The 18762-nt window shown below is 39.8% G+C and overlaps 1 protein-coding gene across 2 annotated transcripts; it reads left to right on the forward strand.

The window, feature by feature from the left end:
* Positions 1-7370: 7370 nt before the first annotated feature.
* On the forward strand, positions 7371-9512 carry LOC109217882 (THO complex subunit 4B-like). Of its 2 annotated transcripts, none has more exons than XM_019382170.1 (5): positions 7371-7739; positions 7807-7914; positions 8548-8616; positions 8698-8873; positions 9072-9512. In XM_019382170.1, the coding sequence occupies exons 1-5, from the start codon at positions 7545-7547 to the stop codon at positions 9235-9237; spliced, it is 714 nt and encodes a 237-aa protein (XP_019237715.1). In that variant the 5' UTR covers positions 7371-7544; the 3' UTR covers positions 9238-9512. The 2 variants fall into 2 exon arrangements, with proteins under 2 accessions (XP_019237715.1, XP_019237716.1); XM_019382171.1 differs by having other exon boundaries at positions 9075-9512.
* The last annotated feature ends 9250 nt before the right edge of the window (positions 9513-18762 follow it).

Raw genomic sequence — 18762 nt, forward strand, 5'->3', positions numbered from 1 at the left:
TAAAAGAAGCAATTTATGATAAGACATTGTTGCTGACGAGGGAGATAGAACCGTCACAACAATGCACTAAGCCAAACATGTCTTCTTAGTGGACATTCAGCTTGGATGAATTCTTTCAAAAATAATGCCAGCAAATCAGAGCAATGCTCAACGAGTTCTACTTTATGTTATATGTAGAAAAAGATAGAATTATAAAAATCGGAATAATTCGATGAGGTTAGTTGATTGTTTGGTTCTTCTTCACATGTATCTCTGTATGGGAAAAAGTTTATCATGAAGTGTATACAGCCTAATCTATAGATCATAACTTCAATCCTCTTATGGATTTCGGAAGGACCAATATATCGCGGGCTTAACTTGCCCTTTATGCCGAATCTCATGACTCCTTTAATAGGAGAGACCTTTAACAATACCGATTCACCTTCCTTGAACTATAAGTTTCGAACACGCTTGTTCGGATAGGACTTTTGCCTACTTTGAGCTGTCGTGATTCTCTCCTGGATCACTTTGATCTTGTCTAAGGCTGTTGTACCAAATCTAGATCACAAAGCTTCTACTCACCCTGTTCGAACCATCCAACTTGGAGAAACACACTCAAAAATATATAGTCTTAAATGATGCCATTTTTATGCTAGACTGATTGTTGTTATTGTGCACGATATCCACCAAAGGAAACTGATCATCCTAATGACCTTCAAAATTAATGTCACCAGCTTTTAACATGTCCTCCAAGATTTGAATGACCCTCTCAGATTGACTAGCAGTTAAGATATTGTGCTAAGCTAAACCTAGGTACCTAATTCCTCCTGACAATTACCAAAACTAAGCAATAAAGTGCACACCTTCTATCAAAATTGATAGAAACAGGCAATCCATACTATTATATTGTTTCCCACGAGTATATCCGTGCTAATTGTTGCGCAGTGTAGGTAGTCTGTACCGGTAGGAAGTGTGCTAAATTGTAAGTCTATCAACTATCACCATAACCGAATCGTGCTTCATTTGGATATGTGGCAAGCCTACCACGAGGTCCATGGAAATACTTTCTAATTTCCACTTGGGAATAACCAAGTTTTGAGCTACTACATGACCACCTTGTGGCACTACTCTAAGTTCTCGCATTACTACTAGAGCACTTACTATAGCACCTTGCTATTGAGCTGTTGGAGGACTACGCCAGCCAAGTCTAGAACATGATCTAGCATTGTGATCCTGCTCCCACAAGTGAAATATCACGTGTACCCTTCTTACACTACCTAGAATGTCTCCTATAACACTCCACATGCACAATAAGGCAACAAAGAACTACTATGTCTTTGATATTGATGTTGTTGATGCCCCTAGCGGGAAAGTGGTGCACTAGGTGAAGACTGATGCCGAGAAGCTAAATGTGCTCATATGGATGATCACTTTCCCTGACCAGGATTTCTCCCATATGGTTGCATGAAAAATACTAATTGTACGAAACTTATTACTTTACCTCTCACTTTGTCCTTAAGGTGGTATGACTCTATGCGTATCACAATACCTATCACCTCAAAATAGGTGGATCTTCTCACCTATTTTGATGCTTCCCGTAGTTTTTTTTAATATTTTATGACTTACGAGAATGGTTGATTTTGTTTCCGGATAGCTTGGAAGTAAATTGGAACACTTCGTTCTATTTGAAAACGACCTCAGAATTGGGATTTGGGGGTTCCTATAGATTAGTATTGCAATTTTAGACTTGGGAAAATGTTCGGATTTGGTTTTGTATTTTCCTAGAAGATTTGTCGAAAGTTGACAATCCAAAAAATCAGAGGATTCATAAGTATGACCGATATTTGACCTTTAGGCTAATGAGCTTTGAGTGTTATTTTGAGACCTTGGATAGGTCCTGTTAGTTGAAATAAACTTGTGTCCGAAGTTTGGTTGTGATCCGAAATGTCTTAATATGATTCGGACGCGTTTGGCAAAGATAAAATTTTTGGAAGAAAAGGAATGAATTTGATCTTTGATTCTTGTTTATGATGTTGTTTATGGTGTTTGAGAATTTGGATGTGTTTGAATAAGGTATGTGGACTTGTTGGAATGATAGGATAGTCCATCCTGAGGGGCACGGGTGTGTTTCGGAGTGGTTTCAGACCATCTCTCTTGGTTTACAGCAATTGAACTACTGTGAGTTGCAGTGCTTTATGATCGCAGAGCAAGGTATCGCGATCGCGGAGAAGGAAGGTGACCGAGCTCATTTTTCTTCGTGATCGTAGGAGCTAGGTCACGATTGCAAAGTGTTGGGTGTGCTGGGCACCGCGTTTGCGGGATGGGTTGTCATGATCGCGTAGATTTTAAGGTGCTTAGGAATCACGTTCTTGGGTGGGACTTCACGTTCGTGAAGTTTTGGCAATGGGTCGGGCAGTATGCTTTCGCGGTCGCGGGAGAAGCTGCGATCATTTAGAGGCACTATCAGCTGTGCTCCGTGATCGCAAGGGCTCATTCACGATCACGATGTAGGAAGCCTGGGCAGTATATAAATGTGGAATTTTGGAATATTTTCTATTCTCTTATATTTTGAACCCTAGACATCTAGATGGGCGATTTTAGCAAGGAGATTTCATCCAAAGCAAGAGAATAAGTGATTTCTACCCACTTTTGATTATATTTCAAGAATCTACATGGATTTTATCCCCTAAATAAAGGATTTAAATTATGGAAATTGGGGGTTTTGGTATGAACTTAAGAGAGTAAATTTAGGGGTTTTGAACATGAAATTGGAACCTAATTTGGAATCTACTTATGTATTTGGACTCGAGGTGTTACGAGTAACCTATATCTATGATTAATTTTGGATTCCGGGTCTGAGGCCCGAGGTTGAATTTTTGTTGAATTTTTTATTTGGCTTAAATATTGAATCTTTTTCATGTGGAATTAATTCCTAAAGCCATTACTGACTCATTTGAGTAATATTTGACTAGATTCGAGTTGTTTGGAGGTGGATTTGAAAGAAAAAGCAGTTTAAGAAGGTTGAATGTATTCCTGGGTGGAGGTAAGTCTCTTGTCTATCCTTGTAAGAGGGGATTCTCCCAATATGTGACTTATTTGCTTCTTGTTTCTTGATCTGGGAGCTATATATATATGAGGTGATTAGTATATATGCCTTAGCTACGTTATGACCATGTTCGAGTAGAGTTAGGCTTGTGGTATGTCTTGTTTGGGCTATGTGAATTATTTGTCCATGTTTCATTAATTTTATGAATACATAATGGAACTTAATCATGATTAGAAACCATGTTTTGAGTTATGGCTTGTTAATTTGGTAATGGACTCCTTCACTGTGTTGAGCTTTCTAAATAGCCGTAGACATACACTTATTTTATTTGGTTTATCATTTTGTGGCTGTTTGCTTACCTTGCTCATGTTTGATATCATGATAGGACTTAAGAATATTGAATAAGCATGTTAAACTATTATAAAAAGTTGAATTACATGATTCCATGGCCATATCTTGTTCATGTAAATATTCATCTGCATTTTATTATTATATGTTGGTGCGTCTTTATCACATCATCTCATAGGATTCCCATCACGGCAGGTAAATGATAAAGAAGATATAAGAAAACAAGTACGGTACCTGCGTTGTGTTGTGCATGGCATTGTTAATCAAGCACTCCCCGGAAAGGGATCGCATTTTTTTCTAATCTTTCTCCGTAGCCAACGGCTTCAGATAGTCGCAAGCTCTACCGGCTTGGACAAAAGATGGCACTCTTTCCAAACTGAAAGAGAGGCACTTCTCCTCCCTCACGGATCTGGGGAAAGGGTTGAGTAATCGTGCCCCAAATTCCCGTGACAGGAGACCGGGGTGGGGAATTCATTTCCCGGTCGTCTGCTGCCGGTGGGGGAGATGTGGTTGCTGGTGGTGGTGAAGGAGCAGCTGGTGTTGGTGGGCGAGAGCCCATTATTGTGGAAGGCAGAGAGGTAGTTGCGACAGGAGCAGTGCTAGTTATTATTTGTTCAGTGGATGGGGGCAAAAGAGGCCCAGGATCCGAATTACTTGAATCGGAGACAGCAATGGGGACTTGAAAGCGACAATCGGCATTATCTACCAGGTCCATCTCACTCCAAAGTGCTTAGGTTTCTTCTATGGTTGGGTTTTAAAGCTCTGCATCACTAGCTTCCCTTTCGTCATCGAAGACCACTATGACTGTGGCTGGGTAGGTCGATGTTTTCTTTATCTTATTCTTTTGAGTGCCAACTGAGGAAGAGCGTCGTCTTTTTGGTTCTTTGTTCTCGGATTGGGGATTCCGAGAGGAGTCACCCTCATCGGAAGTAGATCCGCGAGTTCTGCTTCGGGTAAGGGCACCTTGCAACACCGTTCTAGCCTCCTCGGGGTCCTCTAAAATGTCGATTTTAGGGAAAATGATAGATCCCTGGGGAATCCTATCTCAAGCAAAAAATAGAGTTAGCAATCTTTTCATGAAGTTTCCTGTGTTCGTACAAGGATAAAAGGAAAAAGGACTTGGCTTACCATGATTCTTGTTCTTCCATCCATATTTGAGGGCCATTTCTTTCCACCGGCGGAATTCTGGTGTCGTGATTTCCAGAATTTTATGAACCCACTGGTCCAGGCCTTGAATCCGTGGTGGTTCCCATCGGGTAGTTGGAAGTTGGAACAAGAGAAACCGGAAAGTCAGCAATAACGGAAAATAGTTATTTTCACGAAGGAAAGAAATGAATAATCGAAAATTTACGAAAGATGGAGTTGTGGCCAGGATGATGTCCCTGGTAACAATGATGACGAATTCCTCCATCCACCCGCGATCATTGTTATTATCCATGCTGGTAAGAAGAGCGTGTTGGTCACGTTTGCTGAAGATTATTACTCCCCCGCGGAAAACTTTGGGAGAGTAAAAATTCATCATGCGTGCAAGGGTTAGGGTTTTCCCGATCTCCGTGCACAGTTGGTGGAAGCAAGATACCGTTTGCCATATAAATGGACCTACTTATGCTAAGAAGACCCGGTACCGGTGGCAAAACTCCAAAATTATGGGGTCGAGCCCTTCATTCAACCCCATGGAGAATGGACCCAAGGTAAAGGGATACGCATAGATATACGTAAAACCCTCCTTGGTGAAGGTAACTCGCAATATCAAATCTGGAGCAAGGATTTCAAGATTGGGGGAGTTGCAGTTCTCTTTCACAGTAGGGATACTAGAAGGCTGAATGGAGGATGGATATCTACTAACATGCCAAGCTCACGAAGATGCAGAAGTATCCTTCTCTTGAAAGTCGTTAGCTGTCTTGAGATGTTGTGGTATGATGGTGCTTACAGTGGGAGGTTTTGAATCAACTCGGCTTCCTTGTCCTTGTTTTCCTTTGGGCCTCCACTGGAGAGAAGATCAGTGTTTCCAAAGAAGTAGTAGTGAAAGAAGCCATAGTAGCAAAAGGTCAGTAAAAGTTTTGCTAAGAAAGTTGGTGGAGATGGAAAAGTATCTAAGCAACTGCAAGGAAGAAGAAAAACTTATGAAAATTTTGGAAGTAAAGAAGTTAAATTAATGAGTAGAAGGAGAGTTATAGACGGTAAAAATCGTGGTCATGATTACCTTGAGAACCAGCAAAAATATTTGCCAAATCGTAGAGCAACACGTGTTTGGGATATTAAATGCGAGAAGACGTGCGTCCTTTCAAGCGTCAGAGACTGTTCAGGAACTTTCCCGCCAAGAAAGAAATCTTCACCAACTTTCCGGTAACACTAAGATGTGTTACTGAAAAGTAGGGGGACTATCTGTATGGGGTAAAATTACTATATAACAGATAATCGAATGGTAGCATGATACGTGTAACCGAAGGTAAGAAAAAGGCAAGTTAGGCAACAACCAATACCGGACACAACGAATGTAATCGACACCGGATAAATCCCGAAAGGGGCATATTTAACGGGAGGAGATCAAGGGTTTGCCACCCGATAACATTCAATGATGGAATATTCTCTAATATTAAATGAGCGATCGTTGCAGAGAATATTTGCATTCATGACCTGCCGTTATATATTCATCAATGACTCGTTTATTATCATTTAATAGGAGCTTGATCCTAGGATCTTATTTCCCTAGGTAAAGCTATAAATAGCAAGCTCAGTAGTCATTTAAGACACAAATTTTTTTGCAAACATATGCTGTATTTTACTTTTGCTTTGAATTAAACAACTTTACTTGCTCTTTATCATTGCTTTCACTTTTGTCCTTGGAGGCATTACATTCGAAGCCAACCTTGTCATCTTCTTCAAATTCAATTGCTAAATCTCATTTTTAATCTTACCTCTTTAATATTTTTGGATCAAATCAGTTCGCTTGTCTATAAACCACCTAACAAATTTAACTGTATCATTTTACAGGTAAATAGGGATCTCATCTGACCCGGTCGATCTACCCGTGCTCATCTTACGCATAGCCCCCTCAACCTACGCAACCTTCACATGACTACAATACCCACAATTACGAAGATTCTCAGAGTGCTTCAAATCGTCCAACACAAAGTTCTTGTCCCTCTCCTCATTCAAGAGTCTATGGAAGTATGTCTGCCATCTACGTCTAATGTGTACCTCTTCTATCAATACTTTGTCATCCTCGTCTTTTGATGCATTTCACATGATCTAGATCTCGGGCTCTCCTCTCTCTCACATTGGCTAGCCTGTACAACTTCCTATCCCCCCCCCCTCCTTTGTCCCCAAGGTCTTCATATAAGCGTTCAAACGCTGTCGTTTTTGCTGTCGTGACCACTAATTTCGCCTTCTTCTTCGCGATCTTATACATATCCCTATGCGTCCGCTTATCTTCCCCGTCTTTTCTCTCCACTAACTTCGTGTAAGCGACCTTGGCTTTTACTTTCCTTTGGACCTCTTCGTTCCACTACCAATCCCTTCGATGATCACCAGCATTATCCCTCGAGACCTCAACACCACTCTAGTTGTTTCCCTAATGTAACTAGTTGTCCTATTCGATATACGGTTTTCATCCAATATATGTGTATATATGGGATTGCATGTTATTCATTTTATTTGTGGCCAAATTTATGTCCATGAGGTTTAGTGTTACAATATGCAGATTCATATTCTCGCTGGGTAATGGGCATGCAATTGTTCATGTACTACTACTAGAATAAGTTACTAGCGTCTCATTAGAGTTACTGGCATCTTATATTTTGGTATACCGAAATAATTAATTGAGTCTCGTTAGACCGCATTAACCTTCTTTTATGACTAAGAACTTTCTTTTGCGATCGGTCCTTCATTTCGAGTTGCTAAGATTATTGAGTCCAGGTGTTCAAAGAAAAGAAAAACAAAAAATAGTTTCAAATCAGATATAAATCCGTCACTTATTATAACCTGTAGATAATTTCAAGAATTGAGCCTGGGCAACACAGTAAAATCGAGGGTGCTTGCTTTTTACTGAGCAGCCAGCTGTTATTCATGCGCCCACTCAACTCTCTGCTGTACTACTCTATAAGGCCCATTGTCCTCAATCACATTATTTTATTATTGTAAAAACCCTTCTCTCCTCCGGTGTGCTTCAATGGCTGATTCTGTGGACATGTCGCTGGATGATATCATCAATAAAAACAAACAAAAGGACAATGGTGGACCACATTCCAGAGGTCACATCTCCGACGGCTATCAAAAGCGCCGCAGTGTGCGGGTTTATGGTTCTGAGACTTGTAGGGGCGGACCAAGTCGCCGTCGCAGAATGACGCCCTACTCAATGCCGCAGGTACCAGGCTGTTCTTATTCATATTCTTTCTCGCCTGTAAAACTAATATTCTTGAAACATATTGCAGCGTTTTCCAGAGCCAGAGAAGATGATGGTTCGAGGGTCAGAGTGGGATTATGGAACTAAGCTATTTGTATCTAATCTCGATTACGGGGTCTCCAACGATGACATCAGGGTATAAACCCTCTTTTCTTCTATTTCTCACAAACCCACCTGAGCTCAGTTGGATTGTAGAGTTTCTTCTATTTCTCATATGAAAAGAAATTAAGGTGGATTTGCATTAATTTTATGAGGCAGGATAGGATTGTCTTCGGAAACTTAAAATTGATTTTTCTCATTTTTTTACTTTGCATTGAGTTCTCTTATATATGCATAGATCAAACACATCGAATGATAATATAATTTTACTTTTAAGTCATGGATATTGGTCAAACTTAACGTCTTCTACTAGTAGATTCAGCTTATGAAGACATTATTGCATTTTCCATTCATGAATGGAACAACTTAGGTTTATACCCTTAACCCCCCCCCCCCCCCCCCCCCCCTTTACTATTGTAGTATATAAGATGAAGTAACTTTTCAGCTATTTTCTATATTACTCTTTCCATGTTTATGAATGACAAAGAATTTGACTCTGTATGGATGTTGTAGCACCTAATTTCTTACTAGTAGACTCCTTAATTCTCGTTGCTATTAAGACTGATGGTACTCTGTGCTTTAAATTCAGAGCTTTTGATCTCAAATTGTAGTTGCAATACTTTCTTGAAGCAACTATTCTGATGAGAAGTCTTCTATCTGGATTGTTCAGCTGCTGTTTTCAGATGTCGGTGAACTTCAAGAGTACGCGCTGCATTATGATAAGACTGGCAGATCAAAGGTACTTTGACAAGCCACCTTCCTTAGACATTTTCCTGAGAAATTAGTGTAATATATTCATGTTGAGGAAATTCTTGTATAGGGAACTGCAGAGGTGGTTTTCACACATCGCTCTGATGCTTTAGCTGCTATGAAGCGATACAACAACCTACAGCTTGACGGGAGACCAATGAAAGTTGAGGTGAAGTTTGTGACTCATCCAGTGCCTGCAATATTGCCTGATTTTGCACCAGAAAATCCGCGAGGAACTTTCCAGAGGTAAAAGATCTGCTCCTTCTGGCTTTATTGTTGAGGGAAGGATTCAAAATTGTCTATGGTATTGTTACAAGCAACTAATAACTCTAGAGTAGAGTGATAGTAATAAGATCATTTTGGAGCTAATGATTGAGTTGTAATTTCCTTACTAATGAGCCCTTGCCTACATGTAATGACGCTTTTAAAGAATTGTTTTCGCAGCAGACCAGGAGTTGCAGCAGATGGAAGGGCTCATAATAGTAGGAGAGGCGCCCACATGATTGGACGGGGAGGTTTTATCGATAGAAGCCATCATAAACCTGTCTCAGCCGAAGATCTTGATGCTGATTTGGACAAATATCATTCTGATGCTATGCACATTAAGTAATATCTTTTAACTTTTTAGTCCTATGGTTCTCTGTTATGCCATGTTCAACTTGAGCCATCTCCAAGAACAAAAGACGCTTTGTCCTAGATGGAGAAATCAGTGACACCATATAGATTGTAGTAGGGTACATAGATAGCTAAATACCCATTATCTAACTTAGCTCACTTTGTTTGGATCGTAATCTGGATATACGTTTCATCACTAGCGCATCATTGTGGCGAGAGGATTTAACATTGTCCATTTTATGGTGATTCCACAATGTTTTTCTTGCATTACACATTGTTCCCTCCAGATTCTTTAATTGTGTGCTTAGTCTGCACCGCTTGCCTTTTTTTTTTTGGTTCAAAAGATACATAATATATAATACTAAGGTTAAACGTTACAAGGAGCAAAAGGCGACATACACAGTGGCCTAGGGAAGTGACCTCGTGGTGGGTCGTGACAAAAAGGGGATGCCTGTCGGAGACTAGTACTAGGGACAAGTTAGTGCTGTAGATTTTGTTATACTTGGTTAAGTTTCATGTTTGGTCAAGATCATCCATCTGGACTGTTTTTATTTCTCTATCAATTTTCTGGTGTCAAGATTAGCTTCTTCAGACAAATCTTCAGTATGATTTGTGTAACCTGTGTCACAGAGCAAATCCTTAGTGCTTTTTCCTTATGATTTGATCTGCTCTATTTCTAACAGGCTTGCCAGTTACTATAGATTTACTAGAAACTACGTCAATGCGGCATGCATGATGCATATGTATATTAATTTCTTCTCCTAATTATCTGTCCTTTTTGCTTTTTAGAATATTGCTTTTTGCCCAAATTTGTCCAGTTATATTTCTATACTTAGCTTTTAAATTTTTTTTTACTTGTAATAAGATTATTTATAGCTACACAAATTTCTTTATCTTGTTTTAGATCACAAGTTTCTAATGTAATTTTTTGTAAAAATATTTCGTGGCTAGTCAAACTATACCACAAAAATGGGACGGATGGAGTATTAAACAACTCATAATTGTTTGATATAATAATTTCACAGTGCTAGTATGATTTAAGAGTTCTACTTCATTTTACCCCAAAAAAAATTAAACAAAAAAAAGGTTTAAATTCTTCAAGTAGATAACTTTATCTGTACTGTTTAACCTATTTTCATTTAAACGAAAGAGAACTAAATTAATCAATAATATCTAGACAGACTAGAGTACCTAATTGGGACGAAAAGAGCAGTTTTAAGTGATTTCCTTGAAGACAGAACGCCTAATATCAACTTGTGAATAATACTTTCACGAAAAAGAAAAGAATAGGCGTAATGTGCTAAAAAGCAACGAGTCAAAGTCGAATTATTTCCAATTTTTGCCATATACGATTGTACACGGGGACTAGATAAGAGGATAAATATATAAGATTACTGGGGCTTAAGTACACAGCAAAACATGAAATGCCTTTCGAGCTGTTCAGGCCCTCAGGAAAAAGTGAAATACTAATATGCTTAATTTTGTTGGAGTTTTCAAAATTTGGTACTTCTCGACTGCGGTGGTAGATTCAATCAAAGGTCTGACTAAGAGATAAAATATTTAGTTATTCTCGAAGAGCTAAAAGGTATGAGAACAAAATCCGTTTCCTTTAAAGTAATTTCAAAACAAACAAGCACCTTTAGCTTTGTCACAAGCTTTATTTACAAAACAAACAAAAGGCAATTGTTACTCTCAAGAGCAAAGCACTATGAGCACCTAAGCAAAGTCATGGTTTAAGTATGGTTTAAGTATGGTGTTTGGGCATTCGATTGAGTAATGATTTGAAGAAAAAAAAGGGATTTCATAAATTGTACGGGATTAAAATACCCACATAAGGTGAATCACATTGGGATGCTATAAAACACGGTTATGGAAGTATAGTATCGCCCCTAGGTGGATCAGTCTAATTACTCCAGATGTTCCCCGATGAGACTTGAGCCCTAGCGCAGTGTTCCATAAGAGGTCAAGTTATCAGTGGTAGATTATAGATCAACATTAAGGTGAATCAACAACGGATGGATAAAAGTTACAAAGTCTGAGATGAGATTAGGCCATCATTCTTAAGATGAACAGTAATGAAGAAGCATTAAAGGACTTAGATTTATACATATAGGATAAGCAACGGGAGTAACCTGGAGTTTGGTAGCAGACCTCAGTAACGATAAATCGAAGTAAGAGTTATGGTATAGTATGACCTACCTAGATGCACTAAAGTCATACGGATGGATAACCGGGTCTATGAAGTAAGATCACAAAAAAAAAAACTGGAATTAGCTATGAACGTCGTCGCTAATCTGTCGCTACAACACTCGTAGCTAGCAGAATTTCTTGATAATTCGTTGCTAATCGGTCGCTGAATGAGATTAGCGACGGATTTTTCTGTTTAGCTACAGAATTTGTCCGTCGTTATAACCTGATTTTTTAGTAGTGGATATAACAATATTCGTAAATTCAACAAAGTACCGAGCGAAGAACTTCAGTATACCTATAGATGACTAGCTATAATACCCTGTGTGTATAGACTTGTGCAATACAAGGTACCACATGACCATGATAGTAAGGTATATAAAGTGTGTTAAAAGTGAGTAGTATTTTAAGTAATTTGAGATAATTCTTAATTATATAGATAATTAGTTAATTATTAATTTTAGTGGGAGATTAACTAATTAATTAAGATATTTGGATAAGATTAAAGAGCCCCTCCAACGTGGCAGCAAGTATGGAGTCCTAATTAAGCCTAATGTTGACTACGTAAGTATGAGGCTAGGTCGCAAAATTTGGGAACTCTTTGGCTAAGTAATTACCTTAAGTAGGGCCTCACTCCCTATGATAAAATCACCCCCGAAATTCATTAAGGGGAAATACATAGGCTTGCTAACGGATGGAATTCTCAAGGGGAATTCTTATTGTTACACCCAATATCTTCGTACGAAAGAGTATTCGTAAGTCAATTGATGTAAGCTCAGAAATGAGATCATCTTTGAGAGTACATAAAGTAAGTTAATCAAGTTACCTTGGAGATTACAAATCTTTAAGATCGTGGATAACAAGTGCCAAGAGGGTTGAAAGCCTAACATGCTAAACAAATTGAAGAAAATAAGTTTCGTCGAATGTCGACAATTGGGAATGTTATAACGTGTACTTTTGTGATGAGACTAGGGTGCTTCACAAGATAAGAAGGTTATGTTATGAGTTATTTTAGTCGTATGATAGTCGTGTTTTATGTTTTTAAGTCAAGCAAGTTGTGGAATAAAAGTTGGCAAAGGTCATCACAAGTTACATTCATAAATGTGCTGAAAATTAGGTCAAATGTAGATGTTATCTTCTCCCAATTTACTTCTAATTATGGGGTGATATACCTACCAAATTGAAGATCTGTGAGTCTAATTTTTAACTCATTAAACTATTCGTCGATAAGACATCAAAGTAGAGATATATTCGCATTTTGGCGAGACTGCGCCAAGCAGCTCTCTATATGACCCACAATGACGGTTGAGATATATTGATATATATATATATATATATATATATATATATATATATATATATATATATATAAGACGCCTCAACCCCGTTTTAACTCATTATTTTTCAGTATCTTCAGACCCTAGACACCTCAAAACACTCTCTCAAGGTTCTCTCACGACCCAAGACCCAAACAAAGGGCAAACGACACAAATCAAGTGTTGGGAATCCCGTCGCACTAGTAAGTTTCTTGTTATTCTTATTGTTGCTGATTTTTGGGTGGTTCCAGCTCGTGTGGGAGGTTGTTTTAAGTGGTTTAAGTGCTGTAAAACACTCTCCCAAGTTTTTCATATCAACCTTAGGTTATTTCAAGTCTTGCAAATGAATTACACCATATTTCAACTTCAAAAGTTAGTTCTAGTGAAGAACAACACCTCTTTGAGGTTGTGTTGTCATTGAGGATAGTTGTGGGCTGTGTTTGGCTGAAATTTCAAGTTGTTGCTACTGGCTAGGGTGAGTATAACAGACTACTAATTTTGCTTACGCTTGCTTGTATGTTGGTTAGTTTTTTTTTTTTTTTTTGGTAATTATGTTGGTTAAGTTTTTAGGATGATAAGCTACAAGATAATACTTGGATTAGCTTAAGTCACTTCTATGGTGTTGTATTTCCATTGAGGGCTATTGTAAGCTAATTATAACTTGGATTTCGACTTGAAGCTAATGTAGCAGATATTTTTATTGTGTTCTTGCATGTGCTTAAGGTTATCTTGATGTTGATTAAGTTAAATGGATGTACTAGACATGAACTAGTGAATAAAGTTGCTAATTGAAGATAGTTGGAGTTGTGGATTATTTCCTTTGTAATAAATATACGGTGTACGAATGGAATAATTGATGAATGAATTCATTATCATGTTAATGATGCTATTAAGTTAATGTAATAAGTCTATAAGGGGTGATAATGGGGTTGAAGGGTGCTGAAGGGATTCAATCCGAGCTTGCCGCTCGTCGTGATATATTGACGACTTGTTAATGAAATATTTCGTACCCTATTGTTGATGTTGTTCTTATTGTATTGCTCTGGTTGTTGTTGTTGGTATATAGTATTGGAGGAGGCCCTTGTTACAAGGGAGATGCTGCCCAAATTTACATAAAACGAGCTAAAGTTACAAACTTAGCCTTTACTCAGCACTGATTTTGAATCTCCTTATGCTATGGTAGACTGAGTTGAGTTGTTTGAAGAGTTTCTTGGAAGCTATTAATGACTCAACGAGGTTAAGGTATGTTAAGGCTAAACCTTTCCTTCATTTTGGCATGATCCTGTAACTACAGGTGTTTGATAACGAGACATAAGGAGAAGTTGATATTCCTGAATTTATATACATTGTCCTAGTCTCATAAGTTACATCATTCTCCCTTATTAGGACTTCATATTCAGTTTAGCATTGTCTTCTTTCAGCCAAGAGAGCATAGAGTCTATATATATACAGTATTAAAGTATTTTCACCACCATCGAGCTATAATCGATGGTCAGGCCCCTATTGGACAACCTCTGATCAGATGGTAAGTTATATACCGAGCCTACTATGGCCGAGCGCCTATGAGCGAGACTACTACGGTAGAGCAGTTACACATACCGAGCCTTATAGGGCCGGACATCTATTTTACTTACTATATTGAGAGAGTTGAGTCAGTAGCAGCAGGTAAGCACATCTTCAGATTATCTTTGGCTCCCAGTTACATTCAGTTATTATATTATCAGTTCAGTTTCAGCTTTCAGTTACTCTGTTGCCTTACATACTCGGTACATTATTTCGTACTAACGTCCCTTTTGCCGGGGACGCTGCATTTCATGCATGCAGGTCCTAATTGACATTTGGACAGACCCTCCCAACAGATAGAGTCAAACATCAGCTTGGGCGTAAGCTCCACTTCCTCAGAGTTACCAGGTCTAGACCTTGGAGTCCATTTTATACATACAGGTTTGATGGGTAGGTCGAGACCCTATCCTGACCATGGTACAGTTCAGTTATCTCTAGAGGCTTGTAGACGAGTCCTGTATATTTTATATATTAGTAGATGTTCATGGCGGCTTCGTCGGCTTGCACAGTTATATATATCAGCTTTTGGGTATGTTTACCCCACAGATGATAGAGACGTTATTATCAGACAATTCAGAATATGGCCTCATCAGCCTAAGTTGAGGGTTACCCCTCTAGAGTTCACAGTTACAGAGTGGTACGCTCGGGCCGAGTATGGCATTGGGTGCCGGCCACGCCTCCCCAGGTTTGGGGCGTGACACTTATGAACCCTTATAACGGTACAGCAGTATGAAATGCGATTCTAAGAGAGCACAGTACAATCTTTCTCAAGAATATAGTTCGGATTTTCCCTACTTTGATCCGCCATTACGTGTTTTTCACAAAAGACGTGGATTAGAGGGATGGTTAAGAGAATCGACTCAGGTATGTTAAGGCTATCCCTTCTTTCCTTTTGGCATGATCCATACGATACAAACGAAACGAGCAAATGCACAACTTTCATAAATAACTCTATTCATAGAAATACTAGAGGTGCCTATGTTCTTAATTCCCCATGTGTCCTAATATTCTATAATCTGTTCATGGGACTCAGAAAATACATAAGTTGATAAAGTTTATTTCATGATATTAATATAGGCATAATCATCTTATGACATACCGAGAAACTTATTAACTCACTTCTTATGCATTGCATTCAGTTATACATGCATATTGACCCATGACCAGATGACGTTATATACGCATATATAAGTATATGGGGTATGAGGAAAGGTTATGGCGTTATATACGCACCACCACATGATCAACTGGTATACGTTGATGATTTTGCCCACAGTGGCTGAGATGATATGATGGGATGCCCTCAGAGGCTTGATGATTTTATGTACGTATATACCTATGCATGGTATGACATTTATACGCATATGCATGACATTATAAACCCCACTCAATCCTGATATACCCATAGTGCGGAGGATACGATGGAACTCCTCCAGAAATCCCTGAGCATCCTCCGATGCTAGACCACTGAAGGTAGGAGGCTGGTACTTCTTGAACCTCTCAAGCCTCCGCTGCTCCTCCTCTGAAGCTACTGCCCTATCCTCAGGCTAAACTGGGGCCACAAGCGGTACCGGTATAAACTCTGGGATCTGATCAACCTGAACCCGCTGCTCTGGGGTGCGGACGGCGGGAGTCTGTGCTCCTCTCCCGGCCTGAGATGTGGCTGCAGCAAGGGGAAGAAACTCTGCCTGAGCTAGAGTGGTGTACATGCTCATGAACTGTGCAAGGGTCTCATGGAGAGCTGGAGTAGTAGTAGGAGTAGGCGTATCAGGCGCCTGGGCTCCGGCAGGAGCTGCTGGTGGCTCCTCTGTAGTAGCTCGCGCGGGTGCTCTGGCTGCACCACGTACGCGTCCTTGGCCTCTACCCCGGGCCCCGACCTCTGGCGGCTCTAGTAGGGGCGCGGGTGTCTGATCATTTCTGGTAGCACATCTCCTCACCATTTGTGAGAGAATAGAAGACAGAGGTTTAGAATTTGATATCAAAAATTGCACACGACAAGGAAATCAAATGAAGTGGAATTTTCCTAACAGTAACATAGCCTCTCGAAGATAAGTACAGACGTCTCCGTACCGATCCGCGAGACTCTAATAAACCGGCTTGTGATTCATGACTCCTATGAACCTAGAGCTCTGATACCAACTTGTCACGACCCAAGTTCTTCCTCCATGAACTGTCGTGACGGCACCTAGTCTCTACGACTAGGTAAGCCTAATAATTTGCGGAAAAAGGAATTTAAGATACGGAACTAGCAATTTACGGTAACATAATAAAGAAGTTTAAAATGCCGCTCGGCATATACAATAACACTCTCTCAATCTGAACACTAAAACACTTCCAAAACCCGGAATCTCATGAATCACAGGATAAAGAAAATACACAAGGTTTCTCACTCCAGAAGTCTAATAACAAGGGAAATACAGGGAAAAGCCTATAACAGTATGGAGAGTAGAGAGGGACTTCTAGGTCTGCGGACGTGGAAGATACACCTTGAAGTCTCTGAGTCGCCTCGCCTCACGGATAGTATGGTTGAGCAGAAGAACCTGGATCTGCACATGAAAAACATGTGCAGGAAAGGGCATGAGTACACCACGGCGGTACCCAGTAACTGCCAAGCCTAACCTCGATCGAGTAGTGACGAGGAAGGTCAGGGCCCTACTGGTTATATAACAAGGTAAAACATTATAAAATGTAACAGTATAATTAAAGATGCTAACAGTCAAATAAAGATGAAATCTCAGAAAGGAAATGACTCAGTAAGTAGAGATAGCAGCAGGGGATCTCCCAGGATAACGTCCCGTAGTCCCAAACGTAAATGTGCAGAGGATCTCCCGGGATATCGTCCCATAGTCCAAAAGTAAATAGCCAGTATAGGAGAATCTCCCGGGATACATTCCCGTAGTCCCAAATATAAATGTGCAGGGGGATCTCCCGGAATACCGATCCGTAGTCCCAAAGTAAACATGTAGAGGGATCTCCCGGAATACCGATCCGTAGTGCCAAAGTAAACATGCAGGGGGATCTCTCGGGATACCGTCCCGTAGTCCGAAGTAATCACACAACAGTCTCAAGAAAGAAATCTACAGTTCTATCCAAGTTCGTATCCCGAAAACAGGAAAATTCTACTCTAAACATGGTACCCAGAATCCAAGTAAGCAGTTAAGCAGATAAGACAGTTAAGTCACATAAGCATGCCTTCCTAAGCCTAACAGGAAACTTCAAATACAAGTATTGCTCAATTAAAAGAAAACACAGATATTTACTTAATGAAAACGAGGTTTTTCAATAATTAGCACGTGTACGCACTCGTCACCCCACGTACACGACATTCATATAACAACAATACCAAAATCCTAAGGGGAGTTCCCACACACAAGGTTAGGCAAGCCACTTACCTTGAACAAATCTCAATCAATCCGAAATCACGCTCTTGCCATGAGTATCACTCCGAGTTGCCCAAATCTAATCGAATCAATTTCATAATGTAAATATAACTACAAACAACGAGTTTAGCTAAAAGAATCGAAGCTAAGGCAAAAAAATAGAAAAACGCCTAAAAATCTTCCCCTGGCCCACGTCTTGGAATCGGGTAAAAATTACGGATTACGAACAAACATTCACTCTCGAGTTCACTCGTACAAAAATCAACCCAATCCGACGCCAAATTCGTATTAAAAGCTTAGATTTTCCATTGGGGAACTTTTTCCCCCATTTCCAACTTCTACCCTCAAATTCCTTAATTACATGAGAAAATAACAATAGATTAATGTATAAGAACCAAATTAGAGTTAGAATTCATTACCCAATACTTCTCCTTCAAAATCTCTCAAGAAATCGCCTTCTACCAAGCTCAAAATCAATTTTAGAAGTTATGAATTCAAACCCTCGATTTCATCCTTTTCTGCCCAGCGATTTCCGCTTCTGCGAGGGGTCCACCTCACTTGCGTTCCCGCTCCTGCGGCTCATACTCCGCACCTGCGGAATTTCATTAAGTTACCATATTCCGCACCTGCGCTCCTTACCTTGCAGATGCGGTTCCGCTTCTGCGGTCCTTTAGTCGCATCTACGACAATCGATCTCCAAGCCTCAGACCGCATCTACGGTTGCCTAACCGCTTCTACGGCGCCGCACCTGCGGTCCAAACTCCGCAGGTGCGAAACTAACAGGTTCAGCAAGTTCAGAAAATTTCCTAAGTCCAAATCCAATTCCGATAAGCATCCGAAACTCACTCGAGGACCTCGAGACCTCAACCAAACATGCCAACCAATCCTAAAACATCATACGAACTTAGTCCAACCCTCAAATCACATCAAACTACGCTAAAACAACGAATCACCCTCCAATCCAAGCCTAATGAACTTGAAATCCTAAGAATTCTACAACCGATGCCGAAACCAACCAAACCATGTCCGATTGACCCCAAATTTTGCACACAAGTCACATTCAAGTGAGTTACG

The sequence above is a fragment of the Nicotiana attenuata genome, unplaced genomic scaffold (assembly GCF_001879085.1).
Source record: "Nicotiana attenuata strain UT unplaced genomic scaffold, NIATTr2, whole genome shotgun sequence".
Classification (NCBI taxonomy): domain Eukaryota; kingdom Viridiplantae; phylum Streptophyta; class Magnoliopsida; order Solanales; family Solanaceae; genus Nicotiana; species Nicotiana attenuata.